Raw genomic sequence first — 22,279 nt, 5'->3', positions numbered from 1 at the left:
CAGACTCCAAGTGGCCTCATGATGAGTTCCTAAATAAGACTTTTTTCTTGGTTGACAAATATGATTTTTAGCCTGAACTTCACTGAGAGATTTGAAACTGAAGGTCCCACTGCTGCCTTCTACTTCTTATCCAGAAAAGCTAATTTTGTAGTTAACACAAGAATATGGTTTGCTATCCAAAATACCTTCTTGTTTTTGTTAGGATAAAGTTATGCTTCTCAATGTTTGCCTTTCTTTTCTCTCCTGCTCCCATGTCTGTCTCTGGTTTTATTCTCTCATCAGACCTGTCTCACCCAGCACAGACACATTCAATCATCTCTGCCCTGAAGCTCATTTATTCTCTTGCCTACTAAATTTGCGTGAAATTGCAGTATTTTGTTTTGGGGGACATCCTAGGATTAGTACACACCCTGGTGTCACAAGGTCATTCTCTACATTCCCTCCCTTTGCTGCAGGCAGGAACATTTATATTTTAAAGCTTTTTATTATTTCACCTGTGGAATTTGAATTGCAGTGTACCCTGTGGACATTTCAGCTTTGTCAGCTTGACTGTTATTAAGCTGTAATCATTTATCATCATTGGCAATGATTTTATGTCTAGGGGTTTTTTTTAAGCAGGTATTTCAGAACATTTATTGGTAAACTGCTGTGAGCGTGTAAAAACCTAAGATATATAATTTATGAAGTCATATTTATGTAGTGGTGCTTTATGGTGGAAGGATGTGCTGAGGAAGTTTTGAGATGACCATTTATTTTTAGATGAGCCAGAAGATTTTGTTTCCATCTCATTTCAGGCCCTGGCACAGAATGATTGAGGATCTGCAGAAACCCAAAAGGTTTTTCCTATCTAATGGCAAGAAAGAGTGTGTAAATAAAACTGACAAACATAAAAATGCAATAAACTACAACTGTTTCATGAATTTATAACCTGAAGGGGCAAAGTAATAAAAAAGCTATAAATTCATGTCAGTCATGCACCTTTGTTAAGAGCTACTAAGCAATAATACACATAAGGGGCAGTGCAAGAATGGAAGTGTATGTGGATGCTTTCCATGAGCATTGGCTGGGGCTTGCTAAACTCAGATAATTTGATTCTTCATGCTCTCTGTGTGTATTTGACCACACATAAGGGTTTAATATCTATGTGCTAGCATGTTTTTATAATAAGGACTAAGATAAAGTAATTCGTACCTCTAATTAATAAGGATAGATGAGTTAATTTCTGAATTACCTCAGGGGGAATTGTGAAGCTGCACAACCTGACCTTTGGAAAGACAGCCATTTTTTCTTTCATTTAGGTAACAGGGTAAGGAGGGATTTTCTGCTGCCCATGGTGTTTGTTCCAGCTACTGCTCAGAGTAGATTTCCCAAAGAGTCATTTGGCCTGAATCCATATTCTAGAATAGGCTGGAGTGAAGTTTGAAGATGCGTTTTTCCTTTGAATGACAAGTGAAAGTCTGGGCAGGTTAATTTGAGCTGTGAGTTGCCCTAACTCCAGGCATCTGGGCTGCCCTTGTGGTCAGGGGAATTCTGATCCATGTTAATGGTGTCCAGGGAGCTGCTCAGCTGACCAAAGGCAGGCTTGGACCATGGTGAGCCACGCTGACACCACTAACAGCATTGGCATCAAAAGTCAGGTGCCCTGAATACTACCCTACATGTCTAAATGATGGTGGTATAGACTGGAGGTCAGAGGAAATATTTTCAGTCTTCCTGTGTTGTATCCTTGTAGCATTTGAGAAAAAAAAAGATGAAGTTTAGTCCAGAAAAGTTTAGTCCAGAAATCTTCTGCAGTTTGGAAGTGTCAACAGTACTTATGTGACCAGAGGCACACTTGGAGGCAGCCCTTAGTGTAAACTCCTGGTTTGGACAGTCCCAGTGGGAATGTTTACACTCTTTTTTATGTCATAGTCTCATTTCCTCAGACCCAAGAAGTAGAAAAAAAAACTAAACAAAACAAGCAGGCAGGGCAGTCTGTGGTCTCTCCTGTCTGCATGCTGCAGTGAAGCTGCTGATCACAGATCTGTTTAATTCCTTTATTCCAAAGGATCTGAAGTGCTTCCGTAGCAAATATTTGGTTGGTGATAAGAAGGGACTGTAATGTTTCCTTTGGGGATAACTAGTGCAGAAAAAAAGATTATTTGAGGTGGCATTCATTACTGATGGCATACTGCCCATGCTTGCAAGTGGCTTGGGATAGAAGTAATTGTGTATAAATAGCCTCAGATGTGCTATTGCATAGCAAAGCCTAATATAAATAAACAATCATTAAAAATTGCTAACATAAAACAAGGGAATAGTCTTTGCTTTCTCTTGTATTCCTACCCAATTAGAATAGCTTTCTTGACAAGGCATTTGAGCTATTGAAGTGAGAGATGCTATTCCAGACAAAACACTGGTTTTGTTACAAGGGACTGCTTACATGGAATTTAGGCAGTTGAGATGGCAGTAAATACTTTGTTTGCTTGTACAAATATTATTAACAAGCCATTAAAGGGAATCCATAAAACATTCAGAATGTGTTTTGCTTTGCTTTCTGATGGAGTTCAGTGAAAGAAGATGAGCTTTGTGATGTGAGGCTATTAGGGTGTGATTATTGTTCACAAGCCTGTTATTGATCAGGGGATCAATACTGAACATGTCAGAAATCCTTACTATGACCATGTGAGCTGCTTATTGATGGGACTGTTTAAAAAAGACTTCTGATTATAAGCCAGCTGTGATGTACAAGTTTGGTCATTTTCCCCATCCCCTTTAGAAGTTGAACCTCAGGAAATGAGATAGCATGTCAAAGTTGTACCTTTCTGTCCCTGCTCATAATCAGCTCAATTCTTGAGCAGGGCTTGAACTCCTCAAAAAGAGTTGGGCTGGCCAGAAATCAGCCTGAGAGTCCTGTGCTTTTTAGAGAGAACAATAATGGGAAGGGGCTTCCTGAGATTCAGGGTATTTGTGTGTCTCAGGTGTTGTCTGCACCGGGGCAGAAAGAGCAGGTTTCAGGCACAGTATCAGTGGTGGGACTGAGGAGGGTCCCACTGAGCCTCACCTGCAGCCCTCTGCTGTCAGCTGTGGGGTGGAGAGCAGTTTGACAGTGACCCTGTATGTCTGTACATCCTTCCTGACACTGTCGCTGGCTGCTGAGTGCACTCAGAAAGCTGAATGGGAGCAGAGAATGTGGCATAGCTGCATTGCCAGCAGAGGAATTGGAGAAGACCTGTTGTGCAGACTATGCTTGCAGAGGTCTCCATCAGGAAAATTAGCCACAATCACAGTGGAATGCATCAGCACCATTTGGGACTTGAGCAAGGATGCTCAAAATCAGCCTCGGTATGTAAAAAGCCAGATGTGTTGAGAAATACTGCCTGCCCTCAAATCCAGGACTGAAACCAGAGGCTTTTTTTGTGGTGTGGCTCAACTTGCAGAACTTAGCTTCTGCCACTGGGCACTGCAGGAGATTCTTTGTTCAGGATGTTTAATCAAATATTGGTTTATAGAGTGGAGACTTACTTTTTGGAAGCTTTTGTGAGGGAGGGCATCACCTTTAGCTGTTATCTAGTGGGGGTTTTTTTACAGTATCAGCAGTTTTTTTTAAAATTCACACCTTATTTTGCATTTCAGCTATAGTATAGCTATGAATGTTTCTATAGGAACCAATCTTGTGTTATCTACGTACATCTATGGCTGGATTAAACATGTAATATAAAATTTGGTTTCATTTTATTTTTCTGCAGATTGTGCTTGTTACAACATGTTTTAAAAACTTTCAAGCCATATGAAATAGAATGACCATCTCTGTCATCTTTGTGTTCTGTAAGGAGCCTATTTGTTTATCTTTGGTTTTTTATGGGACTCATCGTTATTTCATTACCCTTTACTCTAAACCCATCCAGTACCTCCAGGGGAGAGAAAAACACTAAAGATGCCGAATAATCTGGACTTTATCTAGTACAGGAAATCTGCACTAAACCAAAGAACTAAGCTGTGGCCTCTGGAGTCACTGTTAGAGTCTTATAATTTTCAGTTTCTCTCAGTGTCTCACCAAATGGTTCAGTAAAATTCTCCATCAGCAATCTCCTTAATGAATCACAGGGTTTGTGTTGTATAACCCCCCAAACTTTACAATTATAATTGCTTCTATTGCTTTCAGTGTTTAGTGCTAGGTGACTGCAGGTGACTACAATTGCATCTACAGCTCCAGATCTGGTCTTTTCTTAGTTTATACTGCAAAGTAATTCTGAAAGTTACTTATTGCTGTAGGGGTGGAACAGAATGGAGACTCCTGGTCCCACCCACTTTTCTTCCACTGCTGCTTCTTTGTTAGAAGATTGTCTCCATTTGATGGATTTTGACTCCAGACCTCATGCATGTATTCCTCGTTACAACTGTATCTATTTCATTACAGTAATCCCAGGTGGATTTAAAAATTACATTTGAGGAGCAGATGAAAAAGATTTAACACTTTCAGTTTGGCAGCAGTTAAAGCTAGAACTTGAAAAGAGTAGTGGTAGTGGTATTCATCCCTTTTCTTTTTTCTTTTTCTGACTCATGCATTTTCTCCCTTTCAGTAAATTGTCATTAACTCTCTGCTTTCCTCATAATCTTAAATTTGAATTACAATTTAGGCAAATTGCCAGATTAGATGCTTTTGACACTGATAATCACCACTTTTTAATATTCTTTTATTGTGTTTAATCTTTTATCAGCAGTGCTGCCTTAATAGGTCATTCTCAACTGTTCTATTTCTGCAAGGTTTTACATCCTTGGTGACAGAGCTTTGCAGCCCAGGGCAATTCAATGAGCTACAAAAGGGCCTAATTAAGGTCAATGGCAGTTAAGCACTTTCTTTTATTGCATTGCTGAATAAGGATGCAATTGAGCACACATTTAAGTGTTTCAATGAATTTTGAACCCATGAAGGGAAACCATGACTTTTTAGTTTGGAGGTATTAACTCATAAATGTTGCAGTTCTGTTCTGTAGTTGATAGCGAGCTATGATTTGGAGGAGCAAGTGTGCAGGAGAATAAAACAGCAGGGATTACCTGAATGACTCTTTATTCACTTTTCCATTAGTGGGGTGCCAGCATGAGATTCTGTCTTTTGACATCTTCAATTGTCCCCAAATTTACTTTAGTTGTATGAGACTGCAATTTAGTGGTGGAACTCAACTGAGAAGGAATAATGAATTTCTTGGGACTTAGGTTCCTGAAGCTCAGTCCACACCAGGTAACCAAAAATGCAGCATTTTGAATGTTTCCACTATTGATAGTAGGAAAAGGAATACCATTCTGGTGATGTTTCTTGGCCCATGTAGTTTACAAACAGAACGACTTCTGAGCTCCTTTTAAGCTTGATAAAATCACTTGGTATTTGTCAGGCTCATGCACTGGGTGGAATATCCTAAAACAAAGCCTGTTTGTAGGAGAGAAGGGTCCAAAGGGAAGGAAAACAACAACACGAGGCATTGACATGTGTTTCTTCTAACCTTGGGCAAGACACAGTGGAGCTGGAGGGCAGTGAGGCCATGACTGTCCTGCTGGCAGGCAGAACACAGGTTGGGATTGTAGCACCTGTGTTTATTTTGCCTGCCTGTTGTGCAGGATTTCAAATTCAGGCTCGTGGAAGATGGCATGGCACACCAACTTTGAAATGATACTGAGTGCTGTGTGCTGTGCTTCACTGCTGACAGGACAGTGACTTGTAAAGGAGAAGCAGACAGGATATTAATTGAGGAGAGAATGTGCAGGGGGACATTCAGGCTGGCTCCTTGGTGTTGTTGCTCAGGGTGGTGACCCATCAGTCACGCTGTTGACTCCAGCTGGGGATGCAGGCCTGCAGCTCTTGGAGGGCTTTGGCTGCTGCTTTTCTACATAATGGCCTGTGTAGCAATGTGAGATTTTTGTATTCAAAACGAATTTTCAAGGAAAGTGAAAAGGATGTGGGATGGAAGGCCCAAACCACTAGTTTCATAGAGCTTTTAAATTTTTACTGCTTATATATAGAGCTGAAGAGAATGGCATTTGAAATGCTTTGTGCTTTACTCAGTTACATCTTTCCCTTTTCCCTTTCCCTTTCTCTTTTCCCTTTCCCTTTTCCCTTTCCCTTTTCCCTTTCCCTTTCCCTTTCCCTTTCCCTTTCCCTTTCCCTTTCCCTTTCCCTTTCCCTTTCCCTTTCCACTTTCCCTTTCCCTTTCCCTTTCCCTTTCCACTTTCCCTTTCCCTTTCCCTTTCCCTTTCCCTTTCCCTTTCCCTTTCCACTTTCCCTTTCCCTTTCCCTTTCCCTTTCCCTTTCTCTTTCCCTTTTCCCTTTCCTGAGAGAGAAGCTGAACAGGATCTGCATGCTGACAGGAAAAGAAATACAGCATTTGTAGGTCCAGTGGATCTGAGGGAAATAGGGATTTTGAATTTGTTTCTAAATTAGATAAATTCAATGGATGAAACAGATCTTTAAATTTTACATTGAAATAAGCTATGTATTCATTGATACAAAATGAAGGATATGATATGTAGGTAAGGAGAAACAGGGATTTAACTCCTTGATTGGTGTCTGTATCTATAACACTGTCTCTGAAAGTAGGCTGATGGCAAGTCAAACAAGCAAGCAAAAAGAAAAAAAATCAAAATCAAACTTTAAATGAACACTTAAACTAGTGGGGGAAGAGGGTGATGTAAGGAGAACAAACAAATCCCCATAATGTTGAAAAAGCTTTATCCAGCTGATTACCCTGGTTTTGGTCATGGTTGCTCTGGGATGCTTAGAGAGAATATAAGAAAAAAGGAGGAACAAGACAGGATATTTTAATCAGCTCCTCCAATTAATAGTTTAAGGTCTACCCCTGTAAAGTCTTCAAGTAAAATATCATTTATAAGAAATGCTGGGATACCTTGCTCTCATTTGATTTGTGTAATCCCTTTTTGAACCTGCATATATTTCAGCATCCACAAAACTCTGTGGCAGTGAATTCCAGAATTTAATTAAATGTTTTGTGGAAAAGTACTTCACTATATTGGTTTTCAGTCTGCAGACCAAATAACCTCTAGCATTTTTAATCTTAAGAAAAGTGAATAATGATCTTCTCTTCACCTTTCCTATCCCATACTGGTGTTCAGGGAATGCTATTGTTCCACTCTCTTCACTCCCAGGAGTGTGGTCCCTACTAACTGGTCTTTTCTAAAGTGTTCTTGGTTTGGTTTTTTTTCCTGGTTCTTTTTAAATTCTCGCTAAAAGGACACAGCTCAGATCATGGCCATTTTGGATGGAATTCGTGCATATCCTTTAGTTTTACACTGCACAGCTCTAGAGCCTCAATACTCTTAAGCATAAAAATGTGCTTTTACCATCCCACATTTGTTAAATTTCAGACCTCTGGCTAGTGAGAGCAATGCAGCTTGTGCCACACTGAGGTGACACTCCTAGTTGATGTGTCAGATCCGTGTGGGGGGGACACCACTTGCACACTGCACACTGGTCATGGTGCACATGGATGGCTACAAGGGCTTCCGTGCTCTGATGGCCATGAGCTGCCTGCTGGAAGCTGGTTGCCACAAGTGGCCAATGTGTTTGAAGGTGTTTGCCACAAGTGGCCACTCCCTCCAGCATGGACAGCTGCATGGACAGGTCATTTCCAGGGCAGCACTGCAGCCTCTGCACTTACACCCTTGCTCCTGCTTCTCCACATAAGATTCTTGATTCATTTGATCCTGTCAATACACAAATGTATTCCATTTCCACCTCCTCTCTGCATCTAGCTGAAAGCAGCAGTAATTTAAGTGTGCCTGATATTACAAGAACATTTGCAGGATAATGTTCACATCACTGCTGTTGATACTTAGATGCTGGGTTTTTTTCACTGTGTACTTTAACTCCATACTTGGCAGGGGAAGCATATTCATGCAAGTGGGGTTGAGAGAGCCCTTCTAGTTTAAATATGTAGAGACTGGGGGAGAAAAATCCTCCAAGGGAGTTAGTTTAACTGCAGAACAACTGGTCATATCTTCCACTTGGATTCTGTTATCAGTGTATTTCTTAACACACAAGGAATTTTTTTTTTTTTTTTTTGGCTAAAAGAGGAAGTGTGATTAGTAGATCCTAATCAGATACAGTATGAAAAACCTCAATTAGATGCATTTTCCATGTAATAAAACCAATAAAAAACCCTACTTAAAATACACCAGCACCATTCTCATGAACAATGAGTCAATTTCTCCTGCAGTATTTTAAGTGTGTAGCTGTAACTTCAGAATAATTTTCTCCACCAACAAGCATATATCCAGGGCTGTTTGGGATTACTTTGATTATCATACTGTAAGATCAATTCTAAATGTAGGCACTGAAGCCTGAATAATTTATTTTCTAGCCCATTAGAACAATTTGGAGGATCTAATTCCACAGGCAGCTTTTTTTTTTTGCCAAGAGAGCAAGTGCACGTGTCTGTGTATCTCTTGGGGAAGAAGAGACAGATCATCTCTGCTTTTAGAGTGAGACACCTGCTGTACTGCTTGACTCTGCTCTATAAATGCCTGGGAGCCATTTGTCTTGAGCAGAATATTCTGCTACTTCCACAGCCAATTGCAAAGTCCAGGGTTTGCAAAGAACCCACTGCTCGTGTCCTTTCCTCACAGTTCTGCACAGATGGACCAACCTGCCCGTTCAAGATTTACACTGAGGTCGTTCCTGGAGCAAACACCTCACTCAGGTATCCTCTGTCTTAGGGCTGTGACAGCATTCCTTCTGGTGTCCCACTGTTTTGACCTTAGAATAAAAGGCTTTGCAAAAAAAATATACAAGATTTATTAGGGAGGAAGAAAAAGTTAAGAGGGAGCTGCATTTTGATTCAGGTTTTGCTATGAGCTGCCTTGCTTGCAAGAGAATAGATTATCATGAAAAATTAGGCAAATAATATGTTAAACATTTCACAAATGAATTTTAAAAAACGCTATTGTCAGTAGCCTGGCATTTTTTGAAGGAGACTTTTAAAAAAAAATTTAAAGCCAACTTTGCACTTACTAAATGGAGTTAATTCAGACTCTCATTTGGCTGCCAATAGATCAGGTTCAAGCCGTAGACTTCTCTCTAATCTTTCTGTCTTAATGATTTCTCTTCTGACAATGACAGCATCACTGTTTGTGCAGAAGCCCCCAAATTGTCAAAAGTAGCCCTGTTAATGGTTTTGTTTAATTTCACATATCAACCAGCCCAGAAAACTGCCAAAACTTATTATTTCCTCACTATGCTTCTGACACTCTTTGACACAAAAAAAGGGGCTAAGGGTTGGGGATAAGGAGAGAAAAAGTGGAGGAGAAGGAACATCATAAATAACTATTTAAAATTATCCAAGCCTTAGATACCAAGAGGAGGAAGTAAAAACAGATATGCAGCATAGAACCAACTACAACTGTTTTCTCTTGGCTCTGATCCAGATTAAGTAAATGTGATGCCTCTAATCCCTGGGTCTCAGACTGGGAATTACCTTGCAGTTCAGTTCAGAATGGAGGGCAGAGGGGGTGAGGAGCAAGCTTTTTGAATGTTCTGCAGTAGAAAACATTTGACTATTGTTGGAAAGGCTCCTGTGGCTGTCTTGGTGGGTCTTGAGTCTTTAAACATTTCCTTAACCAGGTGCTTGAGTGTTAAAAGGCCACTGGATGGAAACTTGCAGGGGTGCTTTGCTCCTTGGGGAAAAAAGGGGGCTTTAAAGAGCAGTTTAGTCTAGAGCTAAGGACAGCCTCTGTTTCCTGGTGTGCCTGGTCTGACAGCTTAGTAAATTTATTTGGGGACCATGAGTAGATATTCTGGTGTGGGAAAAGGAGCAGAGCTGAACTAAGGTGGAGCAGTCTCCAGTAATGTGTGCTGATATTATGAAATACAGTTTGAGCCAGGTGATTTAATGTTCAAAGGATTCCTTGGTCAATCAACCTAAGGAAGAGCTGTGCATTATCTTTTCAAAAATAGGAATATAATGAGCTGCTGGAGAGCAGAGGTATCTCTGAATCAAGGGCAGTGTAGTGAGATATTCCTTCTGGACAACTGAGCTGAAATATTCATCTCTGATCTAAATGGCTACAGCCCCAGTGATGGCATTTTGCATGAACTGTGTCCTGCTTTTCTGATGTTTCATGCCACTGATGAATTTCCAGTTCCTGTAAACAAGAATGACTTTGGAGTCAGAGATGCTGAATTCAGACATCCAGGAGACAGTGTCTCAAGCGTTAAGCATTGTGCATAGTAAAGAATTTAGTGGATGATGGAGGAGCAGGCAAGCAGGTCTTGCCTGCTGTAATACAAGTGATGGTTGTAGGTGTTGGTGCACTCAGAGCAGGGTAGCAGCACGGGGAGCATGAAAGGTGATGAAACAAGCTGCCTCTTACTGGGGCTGGTGAGTTGCTTCAGAACAAAGAACTGAAGATAAGAGCTGAATGTATTGCAAGGTCATGGCTCTGCTGCTCTTGGGCATCCACCTTCATTAGGCTTAATTGGGCTGTTGGAGCAGCCTGCCCGTGCCTGCAGCTCTGAGGCTGGGCTTGAGGCAAGCATCCACCAAACTGAAGAGGCAGAAGTGCATTTCTGCTTTTCATCCCATTCCTCAGCCAGTTTAGTGCTATTCCTGACTGCATTTCAGCACTCTGACCAGTGTGGTTTTAGCTTAAGTGTTTGTGACATCTTCTTTGATGCTGTTCTGTTCAGCAGACCTTCAGAGTTTTATTCTCTCTTTAGGGAATTTGTTCCTGTAGGATTCCATTTTGTTTTCCTTGGACCATGATGGTAGCTTTTCTTTATATCCCCTCCCTTAGCCTAAGTGATTTTCTGTGGATTACCTTCTCTGAGTATTCTTCCCCCTCTTCTCCCTTGGTTATTCTTTAATCATTTTAACAGTGTTAACGACCATGTTCTGTAAGTGGCAATAAAGGGGATGTATTTCCAGGGTGTATGGTCAGGGCAGGGACTGCCCCTCCCTGGCACTTGTAGGAGGGTACTTGAGAGAGGTGAACACACTCATGTGAGATGTCTGCAATAGGCAAAATATTCCTAAATGGGGCAATTGGAGCCCCTGTGTCTTGGAGTTTGCTTTCTCTCAGTGGAGACGCACAGGTTGGTGCAGCTGAGGTACCCTGTAGTGAGCTATAGCTTGGTTCCTTAGCTCTGAACAAAACAGACTGGTTTGCAGCTGGGGTGAGGAATGCTGCCTTAAAACACAGCTGCTTTTATTGTCCATTATTTGGGGAGGAATTCAGTGGCATTAAGAGACAACCTTAGTAATTAGTGTAAGAAATTGCTTTGGCTTTTGTGTTTCTCCTCTGTGTTTAATTTCTGAGGTTTAGCTCTGCCTCAGGATTAACTCTATCTTTTTCCTTCCCTGGTTCATGAGCTGCCTTATGTTCATCTACTTTATGCAGGTATTTAGTGGATATGCTCCTGCATATGTCTGGCTTACTACTCTACGAACACAATTTCTTTCCAAGCCTTTAATTGATTTGGGTAATAAAGTGCAATTATAAACTCAATAAAAACTGGTTATTTTAAAGGGAGAGCAGGAAAGAAAGAAACCTAAGTGATGCTGTGCTGTGTGACTAAATAATAATGCAAAATCCTCTTTGCCTTACACTCTAAATGCTCTCATGCTTCCAGGAGAGGCTTGACCTTAGAGGAGAGTTAACTAAGAAGTATGAGGTGTCCTGCCAGGGGCATGCTCTGGCAAGGCTTGTTTATGGCATGTGTCAGGGATGGGAAGAATGGGGAATCAAAAATGCTTCAACCATTATGGGCAGTTCTCTAAGCTACCTAAATAGGACAGGGATTTTTTTCAAATCCCATCAGGAGCTGACCTTTTGGGAATTTATCCTTTACTCAGTGTCTGCTTTTTCACTAGAGAGCAAAAGACCTGCAATCTGCAGTTGTGTCTTTGATTTAGGAAATCTGGGCGTTGCATCTTATTGATGGCTTCCCTATAAGTTTTTTTTTCTTTCCCCTTTGTTTTTCCTACTGAAAGTGCCATAGGGAGAGATCATTTCTCATTAGGTGTGATTGCTGGTTTGCTCCACTGCCATATTGCCATGATTTCCTATCTGGTGTTGTGTGGCTACAATAACTGAGTTTCTTTGTTTCTCTTTGTTTTTTTCCCAGTTGGGAGGCTGTGGAATCCTTGGTGTAGGCATCTGGCTGGCTGTTACCCAAGGGAACTTTGCCACCCTCTCCTCTTCTTTCCCGTCCCTGTCAGCTGCCAACCTCCTGATCGTCACAGGGACGTTTGTCATGATCATTGGCTTCGTGGGCTGCATAGGTGCCATCAAAGAAAACAAGTGCCTCCTGCTGAGTGTGAGTATTGAGCCGCTGCAGCGTTTGCTGTCTTGTGGTGCTGGTGCTATTGCAGTGCATGCTGCAGTGACCTGTATGTCAGCAGACACCGGTGGGACACCAGGGTGTGAGAGGGTGTGAGAGTGAGGAGCTGCCAGGTCACTCCTGAGCACGCTGTCTGTGGAGGGTGAGACCTGCAGGAACGGGGCTGGTAGTGCTGCTCTAAGTGTCCTCGAACTCTTCAGAGAACAGGAAGAGTTTTATGAGGACATCTTTGGTAGTGTATCTTTAAATTATTTTTCACTCAGCTTTGATAACAATCCACTCCCAATGTTTGCCCTGGTGGGACTGATTATCTGAAGTCCTGGGTAGGAACATCAATGCAGGAAGGAAACAGATTGATTCTGAAGTGGGTGATTTTACTTTAAATTGAAAATTAAGACCTTCAGGTTCGACAATGCTGATTTTTCCAACCATTAACTCTCCAAAAGCTGAGATGTCAATAAGCAAAGGTGCCAGCACAAGGAGACTGCAGTGAAATCAAAGATTAATAAGGTGCCAGTTGTCCACGATTTCACAGAAGCTTGAGCCACATCCCTGGTGTATTTTATCAAAATGCAGTTTGATGCCACTCAAAGGAGAAATTTAGGAGCAGTGAATACCTTCTGTGGTTGCTGTTAGTGTGTATTTTGTATCCTGTTCAGCTGAGGACAGGAAGTAAGGTGGTCTTGCTGCTCAAGTCCAGGACTTTACCATGGGGTTTGGCAAACCTCAGAGTGAAGAGGAGCTGTAGCTCAGCTGATCATCTAATGATGCCTCTGTAAAAGGCTGTTCCTTACTATACTTCACATATTATTTTTTTTCCCTGGGCACTACAGAATGAGTTAAGGCACACAAGGCCAGAGAGCTCTTAAGTGACTGAGATTCCAAGCCTCAACAGGGGACTCTTTCAGGGCCCTTGCCTTAATCAGTAGTTTCTGCTGATTTTTAGGCAGTCAGAACTAGTTCAGTCTAGGCTAGTAAAGGCTTGGAACTAAAATGGACAATATAAATGGAAATTAAGGCATTTATATGAGTGAAAATCTAAACTGGGAAGTCAGAAGTCAGAATCTGAAGCTGAAAGTCCTTGACATTTTTAACAGTCCTATAAATGCACACTTTGTGGAGGAAATGTGTGCCCAGACAGATTTAATGGATTACAGCTTCAATGCCAATACAGCAGGATCCCACAGGGTGCAAAGTCTAATGGTACAGCTTATATGTGCAAAATTAATCACCTACTTTGTGCTTTCCTGAAGGCCTAGTCCAGGTGTGACAGCAGTGAGCAGTGCCTGCTTGTGTGTCAGGATCAGGTCAGGGTCTGGCACTCAGTCCTCAGTGCTGGAAGAGTTTTTAAGGCTTTTATGTCTTGTGGTTCTTTGTCCCTCATCTGTCCTTTTGGCAAGGGCAGAGACTGCCTTGATCAGCCATCATTGCCCAGCCAGGGTGGATGCACTCAGCCACCCCCAGCTGGGCATCCCTGGGAGATGGAAATGCAGGTGCTGCTCCTCCTGACACTACACAGCACTCAGAATCCAGTGTCCTTCAGTGCATCATGTAAGGACTGTACTTGATGGATCAAGTTAAGTAATGCAAAGGAATCCAAATTCATTTAGGAAGTCTCTGCACAGGAGAATGGGAAGCTTGATCTGATTTGGTGCTTGCATTTCACCCTGTCTGCCTGTCCTTACCTTTCCGTACTGTAGCTATTCAATGTGGCCTCTATTTTACCCAATTTTCTTCAAAATTGAGTTATGTTAGAGCTGATTATACCTAGTTTAATTCTGAATAAGCCTGGCTGTAGAGGGTTGAAATACAGTTTCATTAGTCCACGTTGAATTCAGTTTTTTTTTTAGTCTAGAGTAACTTTCCACATTGCATTGCATTGGTACTTTGTCAGTAAATACCAGTGAGATTTTTGAGCTCTTCTGAGTTGTTTTTGTTATGCTCATGTCTTTAGAAGAGAAATGGATGGTGGTAGCAGCTCCTGTATGTGGGAGCAAAGCCTTATCATGCAGGTTTGTTCTTAGTCTTCCTTTCCCCAGGTTGCTGGATCTGTTTGACCTGTGTTTGAAATAGTGTTTCCAAGTGTAGGGCTGGAGCGTTTGGTTTTGGCCAGCTCCCGTTTTTCTAGGTAAGACAGATAGCAAAACAAATGCTTGAATAAAATTGCTGAATATCAAGCCAGGGCTGCTCTTAGAGTGTGTGGTTGCTACATCCCTTCATCCTTTTCTTATTGTACAGGTGTTCCCAACACTGTGTTCTGCCAAAATGAAAATTACCTCTTTCCAGAATTTCTCTGGGTTTTTAAAACATCCCTGAAAATGCTACATCTGCTTTTTTAAGAGGATTGTTTTGTTGCAGCTGGCTTGCAATAGCATTTACCATCTAAATTGTAAAGGGAAAGCTCCTAAGTGTTCCCAGCCTTGTGTGTCTGTGTCACACAGTGTTTAACAATTGCTCCCAGATCAAGTCCTGACACTCCTCTCAACATCTCCCTGGCTGCCATTTAACTTCTGGCCTTGGTCCTGGTGGTAGCTAAGGTTGCTTTTGGAACTGAATTTATGTCTCCTGAAGGCATTGCCACAAATGTGACAGGCACTCCTGGAGTAGTTGTCTAGCTCGTGTGTGATGCAGCCACCATATCTTCCTGTGAAGCATTTGCTTCAGCTAACTTTTTGTAAAGTTTTTATTTCCTTTGGAAATAGGAGCTTTGAAAGTAGAAATGGAGAAACTGAAGTCTGTTTGCACAGGTGTTTAGGAGGGAAAGATGGAGGCTGTTTGGTTGTGTTGACTAGTCCCTGCATAATGCATTTGGGTAATTCATCCTCACCTCCTGATATTTGTTGAACTCCAGCACTAGAATCCCAGAATGATTTGAGTTGGAAAGGACCTTAAAGATCATGTTATTCCAACTCCCCTGATATAAGCAGAGACACCTTTCACTAGACCAGGTTTACTCAGAGCACTAAACAAACTTGGGAAACTGGGATAGACAGGAGTTAGACAAGGTCTGCAAGCAGTTGTTACAGATTTGTGGTGGGCTTAAAAACATGGAAAAGATATTAATGGAAATGCTAAGAAAAGGAAAGCAAGAAATAGAAGCTAAAATGTTGCAAAGGTTTGTGTGACAATACACACAGGATGTTTGTGAAGGTCTTGCCTTAGGAATAGTGCTGCTGTCTGATGATGTGACAAGGGATGAGATTTCCCACCGAGTTTGCTTGAGTGAATGGGAAGTAAGCAGTATCAGAGAGACATTTCAGCCTATTTACATTTTATACACTAAGATGCAGAGCAGGTGAGACTCTGATCATGTATCTTTGTGTTCTGCACATGTGACATTTGTATTGGGCTGTCAGAGCACACCTGTAAGCTCTTTGGTATTAGGCTGCTGTGGTGTTAGGTGTGAGTGGTAGTAATTACTTTCCTCTGGCATTTGCCAATGACTTTTGAAAGAAGGGAGAACAGACCAAGTGTTTTGAGAAGTAGAGGACAGATGGGGAAAGGAGATGGAAAGCAGAAGTAAAGTTCAGTTTGTAAATGGGATTTTAGCACATCTGTGTGCAGTAGTCAGGAGGATCCACATTAAGTCTCTGAATTGGGAGTTTAGATAGTCTAAAGCTTCACGGATTTACTGACTTGAAAGGAATTACCTGGTGTCCACTGCAGATATTCTTTACTCAGTAGCAATATAAAGTCAGGAAAATGTAAAGTCAGTGCTTCCTTAATCTCTTATGAAACAGGCCATTCCTATTTCTCTACATTCAGAGGAATAGAATAATAGGAAAATCTAAAAGTGTAAAGAAAAAAAAAAAACCTCAACCATTTTATGCATTCTGCAAAAATACATAAATGGGGTGAATTTTACAGCTGTCATTCTAAGATGTCAGTGAACAAAGAATGGGTGTTTGCAGTGATTCTTATTTGCTCCAGCTACAGTGTGAAAGAAGATAAACTTTTCCATTATTAGATTTCCCTAGGGAAATCAAAGCAACGGGCATTCTTGAGATAAGTGTGCAACCTGGTATATATAATCTTACATCTGAATATAGATGCAAATTGTTGAATGAAGTAGGCAAACAGTGCTTTCCTGCTTCAGTAAGGCTTGTTTAACTTTTCTGTGAGCATTGTTCCTCAAGACTGTATGACTGAAGTCCCCCTGCTACAAGCTCAGCTGTAGTTAGACAATGGCAGCTTTGTTCTGATGGGTTGGGTCAGTGTCCTGAACCAGTGACAGGGATAATAAGCCAGGAGGTTGACTTGAGAAGGTTAATTTATGGACTTCCATTGATGTTCTTTCATAGGTATTTGCTCCTGCATTGCTGGATCATGTAGCTGTACTGCAAATCTCTATGGGTTGTCTTGATACAAAATTAGGAATCCATCTCTGCTGATTATCCCTTTGGAATTGCAATACACTCCTGATGTGCCTCAGAGCTGTTGGCCATATCCATCATAGCTGTGAATTTTACCAGAACGTTTGGCTTGTGTGCTCTTAACCCCACTGCACTGTGTGTGCTTTCCCACCGAGGGCAGGTCCTGCAGGAGCTGAGGCACCACTGGGCTCTGCCACTCAAACACAAGCAGTTGTGGTGCTTTGATCGTGGTGCTGACTTCAGGCAGGTGCTGTATGGACACCTGAACAAACCATTTCTCTGTGCTAAAGAGATTTATGCCTGATTAAGCTCAAATGTTGACCCAGCTGATCCTTAAGAGTCTGTGTAAACATTATCTTTTAGGTTAATTGCTTAAGATCTATGTTTGAGGAGCTAAATTGCCTGAATTCTCTGCCTTTTGTACATGTTTAGCAGATACCTGTGTTTGTATGCTCGCCCTGAAAAAGGTCATTCAATATTCCATGGATAGTCCAGGTTGAAAGTCTCAGCTCCAGACATGAAATCACGACGGGTTCTGTAATTTATTACCTGTATTGCAGTATCCCCTGCAGGCAGCCCATGAGGATGCTCATTCTGTATAAAACTCCTGGGTAGCAGAGGTACCTGACCAGTAGAGCTTACCATCTAATTGGGTAAGACAAATGGAAAATATTATTATCCTCGTTAGACAGGGAGCTGCAGCAAAGTGAAACGAAGTGCCTTGCATAGGCTGCACTGGGAGATTGTAGAGAGCCATGAAGCAAACCCAAATCGTCTAAATCTCAACTCAGTGCCTTCATCATCTTTCTGTGATTACATCAGAACATATCTGGCCATCCTGTGTGCTTCAGTGACCTTTAAAAAGCATTTACTCCATGTTTCCATAATAGTAATGACAAGTTTGATTTCTTTTATCATATGTATTGTGTCCAAATGAAAAATAAATATCCCAAAGCAAAATTACTTGTCTTTTTTTTTTGTTCTGCTGAAAATTATAATTGGCAGACGTAGCTGTTTTCCATGGGTAACACTGTAGGCTCTCCCAGCTGAGCTGATCAGCCTGATTGCAGCACTGCCTTCAGTTAAATGTGACACAGAACATTTAGAGAAGCTGCTAGAAAGGATCTGTGAACGTGGGCTAGTGTGTGTGTTTTTGCAAATAGGGACTTACTTTTGGTCCAGGAGATCATAGGAATACTGATAAAAAACAGTATGGGGCCCTATGTGAAGGAAAGATTTTAATCTCCATGTGGTTGTTACAGCACACATGTATAGATTCCACATTTCCAGACACTTGCAATTTAAATAATAATCCATGTCCTAGAAGGAAATAAGATTCATAGGCAGTTCTTTATTTCACCCTCAGGTTTTGTGGCACTTTTTTCCCCCTCCAATGATTTGGTAGTAAGAGCACATTCTTCTGCTCTGGTTGGGATGCAGCATGGCAGATAATCCAGTCAGAAGAGGTAGAGGAGGAGGGGATCCTTCTCCACACATGACCTACACAAGAATCAATTAGAAAGGGGAAAGGGCTTGAAACAGACAAAATACTGATTCCTCTCTGATTATCCAAACCCAGCTGCCTTCTTATAAAGCACCATGGCTGGGTATGTTTCATCACATCAAGGATTAACAAAAATTTGTTAATTAACAAAATGGCTTAGATACACCCACTTCCCCTTATTCTGGTATATCCTGATTTGTGGATAACTGATTATTTTTTTTTGTAGAAAAGCTGAAACAACGGTTAATGAGAAGGGAAAGGAAAGTAATCATTAACAGGCAGATCTGTGTGTTCAGTTTAATTTAAACGATAACTTCGTGTTAATAAGCAAGTAGTTCATCACAGCTGCTGGAATGAATAAAATCAGAATTAAAATTTGATATTAGGTCAGGATCAGCTGTGGAATTCACTGATGCTATATACATATCTGTGTGACTATCCAGACATCAAAAGATTCTCATTTATGGAATAGTCCAAGGGGAAAATGAGTGCCCGTGGTGTTTTGTACTGTGCTGTTGAGAGTTTTCTGAACTCAAGCCAGCTCATCTGTAAGTGAAACAGCCATAAAGAAAATAAGGAAAAAGTTAATGAGTAGGAAGAAAAGGAAACTAAAAAGCCCTACTGTTTTCAGTAGTATCACTGGATCCAGAGAGCTGACGGTTGAAACTTCATTGGTGACAGGGAATTTATTTCAAAGCAACTAAATGAGAAAGAAACAGCCTGTAAATGACTTCATCTCAGTAATTTAATGCTACAGATCAAGCAGTAGATTCTCATTCCAGTTTAGCACATGAGCTGGTGTTTTAGCAATCAAACTAGCAAAATCAGGGAAGTGCTGGCTGCAGCCACAGCAGCAAGCAAGTAATGCAGAGCCCAGAGAGATGCCATACACACAGCCTGAGAGCATTACACACGATGTGTATCACTTCTCTGTGTGCTGCTGTGTTGCATGTGACATTCCAGCTTGCTGCCTGCTTGGGCTGTAAGTACTGAGCACCAATCTCCCCCAGTTTGGTTGTCTCTGTTATGAAGAATCTGCTCCTCCTTGTCTTTCAGTTTTTAGCTTCTCCTGCTTGGCTGGTACTGAAACTCGTGAGAGGATGGAACCTGTCTGAGCCCTCCCCTTCCTCCCTTCTTTTCTTCAGCTCAGGGAGCACTTAATTAAAGGATCTGGGAACCGAGGAGAGAAAGAATAAAGTTTCCTTCCCTCCTGGTTTTAGACTTGATCCTAGGGTCAGTGTGTAGGAAGGGCTTACCTCATAGGGTATATTTAATTTTCTGATACAGACTGATGCAATACCACTCATGCCTGGTGAGATTTGAGTTACAGAATCACACAATATTGAGTTGGGAGGGACCCATAAGAGTAATTGAGTTCTACTACATGCTCCTTGCAGGACTACCTAACTAAACTAAACCATACAACTAGGAGTGTCATCCAGAAACTCCTTGAACTCTGACCAGCTTCCCTGAGGAGCCTGTTAGGTCAGGGAAGAACGTTTTCCTGATGTCCCCATTTCTTTTTGTAGTGCCAAGACACTGCTTTATGGCCATCATACAGTGTGTGCAGGAGTCAGGGGAGCTGTACTAATGTAGATCAGCTGGAGGTTTAATCTCTTTGTCTAAATGGTTATCAGGGTTTGAGTTCCTAACTCCTTGTTGGTTAAAGTCCATTAGCAATATCAGCTTCTCTGGCAGTCTGTGCAGGCTCAAATTCTCCTGTCACCTACAAAGTGTCCCTTCTCCCATCTTTTGTCTCAATATTCAACCAACTTCTCACATGCCAGAGGTTCTTCAAAAGAAGCCTGGCTCTGAGCCATTTCCAAATCCAGACCTAGGATCACCTGCAAGAGCTGAAAGACAACAGAATTACTCTCATGTTGAAAGTCAATTACAGGTAACCTGTGTGTGCCTTGCCAGCCCAGACATTCATGTCAGTTTTGAGCATAACATTTGCTATATCTTTTTTCCCTAATAATAAGATTATCTCCTTGGATAGAAAGCAATAGGCTTAGTAAAGCAGCATGTGTGCTTTTATTCCCAGTCATTCTTTTTTTATTTTTAACCACCTTAGTAAAGCAACCTAAATTGAAGAGCAAGATTGACTTCTTTCTCTATAAGTAGTAGAATTACCTGAACCTCAGAAAAATATAAGTCTGGAGTTAAAGAAATGGAAGCTAGTTTGTGTAAATCACTGATACTGCAGAAGGTACAGCCAGAGTTGATTTGATGTTATAGATATTTCAGACCCTCAGTATTACCAGCTAAAAGGCTAAATTAGGTAGGACACACTGCCTGCTTCTCCATTTTTTTAGCTACTACAAGACTGACATACATGCATCTGATGCAGCTGCTGATGTTGCTCATTTGAGAACCCCAAACTGGGGGTAAAACCAGCAGTAGAATTTAAATACAGACAAAATACTCTACATTGTCCTTTATTTTCTCCTTGCCCATCTTCTTCTCACCATCTCTTTCACTCACACATACATCACAGTTTCTAGGCACTGTTTAGACACTCCTAGAAATAAGAACATTACATGGCATTACCACAGGTGGAGTAGGTTGGACTAAAGCCAAGCCAGAGCCTTTTAGTTGTATTGACTGTATCCCTTACCTGTGTTAGAGGGACTCAAGCAGCTGCTTTGTCATGAGTGGAGTGGCACAGGGACCTGAGAGAGCTACTCTGATGTTTTATTTTCTTCTTCAGCCACTCATACTTCCCAAGGAAGATGAGTTTCTCTCCTGACTGGTATAAAATCACACCAGATCATGTCACACCTTTGCATTAGGTTTGCAGAAGAAATGAAGCAACCCTTATGAAAGTCAAAGGCCAGCAAGACTTTTATTAGCACTAAGGAGCCTGTGATCTGCTAAGGGCCTGCACCCACCCTCTGTTGTGATAGGAGAGTGAGACCTGACTAACATTTGATGACACTTCATTGATTTTGAGTCAGCTTTTGCAGAACATGAAAATATACTACAGATGCCATAAAATACCACTTAAAATTCTTTGATGCATAGTATGGGAATATCAAGTCTCTCAACTCTCACTCACTAATGCAGTAAGACTGAATGATTCCAACTGAAAGCAGTAATGAGACTAAAATGAAACACTGTTAATGTGTTACGGCTGCATATGTTGTATATTTTCCCAGAAATAATTACTGCAGATTTCTTTGAGCTTTATTGATCAGCAGGAGTTTTTGCACATTCATAAAATATATAGTCCAAACATAAACAGAGCTGTACTATATATCCAGCAGGCATAAGGCATGAAAGGCTTTGTCACAATCATAATGAATTAGCCATTAAGGCTTTCAGAGAATAATAGCTGATGAACCAAATTTAGATACATGACTTTTTCATAATGGAGTTTCTGTTGGGAAGTTTGCTCATATACATTACTGCCTTTTTACAGTTTATGAGCAAACTTATCATTTTTATGCTAAAAAAAAATGATTGCGAGACTAAAGAGATTTACTTCCAAGGAAGTACTTAAAGAGCTAAATATGCACAACATGGGAGAGAGAGGGCTCAGATGGGACATAAATCTACAAATATTCAAGGAGTATAAATGCTGTGGACAGAAAGGAAACATTTGTGGTGCTGCAGAGGGCAGTGAGTAGGAGCAAATGCATGGAACTAATCAAAGGAGCCTTCAGACCGAGTGCCAGCAAAACCTTTGGTACTGGGACATGCAATCAGAGTGCACTGTGATGGAAATTGCTAGAAACAAACTGCCCTTTCCCTTTTGCTCTGAGGTTCATGTAGTAGATTAGTACACTGGGATTTTGTTGACTGTAATTCCAGTTATTGTTGCAGTCTGGGCACTGTCCTGTCATTTCTTGTTCTGCCTTTTTCTGTACCAGTCTTGCAGGCTGCAGAGGAAGTCACTTCTAAGTGCAATTCCCACTGCACTTTTTCTTCTGTTCTCTCCTCCTTGCTCAGTACCTCGGAAAAGAAAATCAAAGGAATTTTTTTTAAAAAATAAGAGAATCTTTCATAATGTTCCTACTTCCTATTAATATATCAGATCAAGATGCCTTCAGGGAATTATGTTAAATCAAACTT

The 22,279-nt window shown here is 41.2% G+C and overlaps 1 protein-coding gene across 10 annotated transcripts in view; it reads left to right on the top strand.

Annotated features, from left to right (window-relative positions):
- The window catches only part of TSPAN4 (tetraspanin 4), a 416,360-nt gene that overhangs the window by 340,413 nt on the left and 53,668 nt on the right, over positions 1 to 22,279 (top strand). For all 10 annotated transcript variants that reach the window (XM_088166703.1, XM_088166706.1, XM_088166705.1 and 7 more), the window contains one exon: positions 12,113 to 12,304. In XM_088166703.1, coding sequence (XP_088022829.1) covers positions 12,113 to 12,304 — 192 coding nt within the window. The remainder of the gene's footprint in view (positions 1 to 12,112; positions 12,305 to 22,279) is intronic.

This window comes from Sturnus vulgaris, chromosome 6 (genome assembly GCF_052056855.1).
Source record: "Sturnus vulgaris isolate bStuVul1 chromosome 6, bStuVul1.hap1, whole genome shotgun sequence".
NCBI classification, from domain to species: domain Eukaryota; kingdom Metazoa; phylum Chordata; class Aves; order Passeriformes; family Sturnidae; genus Sturnus; species Sturnus vulgaris.
This window is presented reverse-complemented; position numbering and strand designations above follow the sequence as displayed.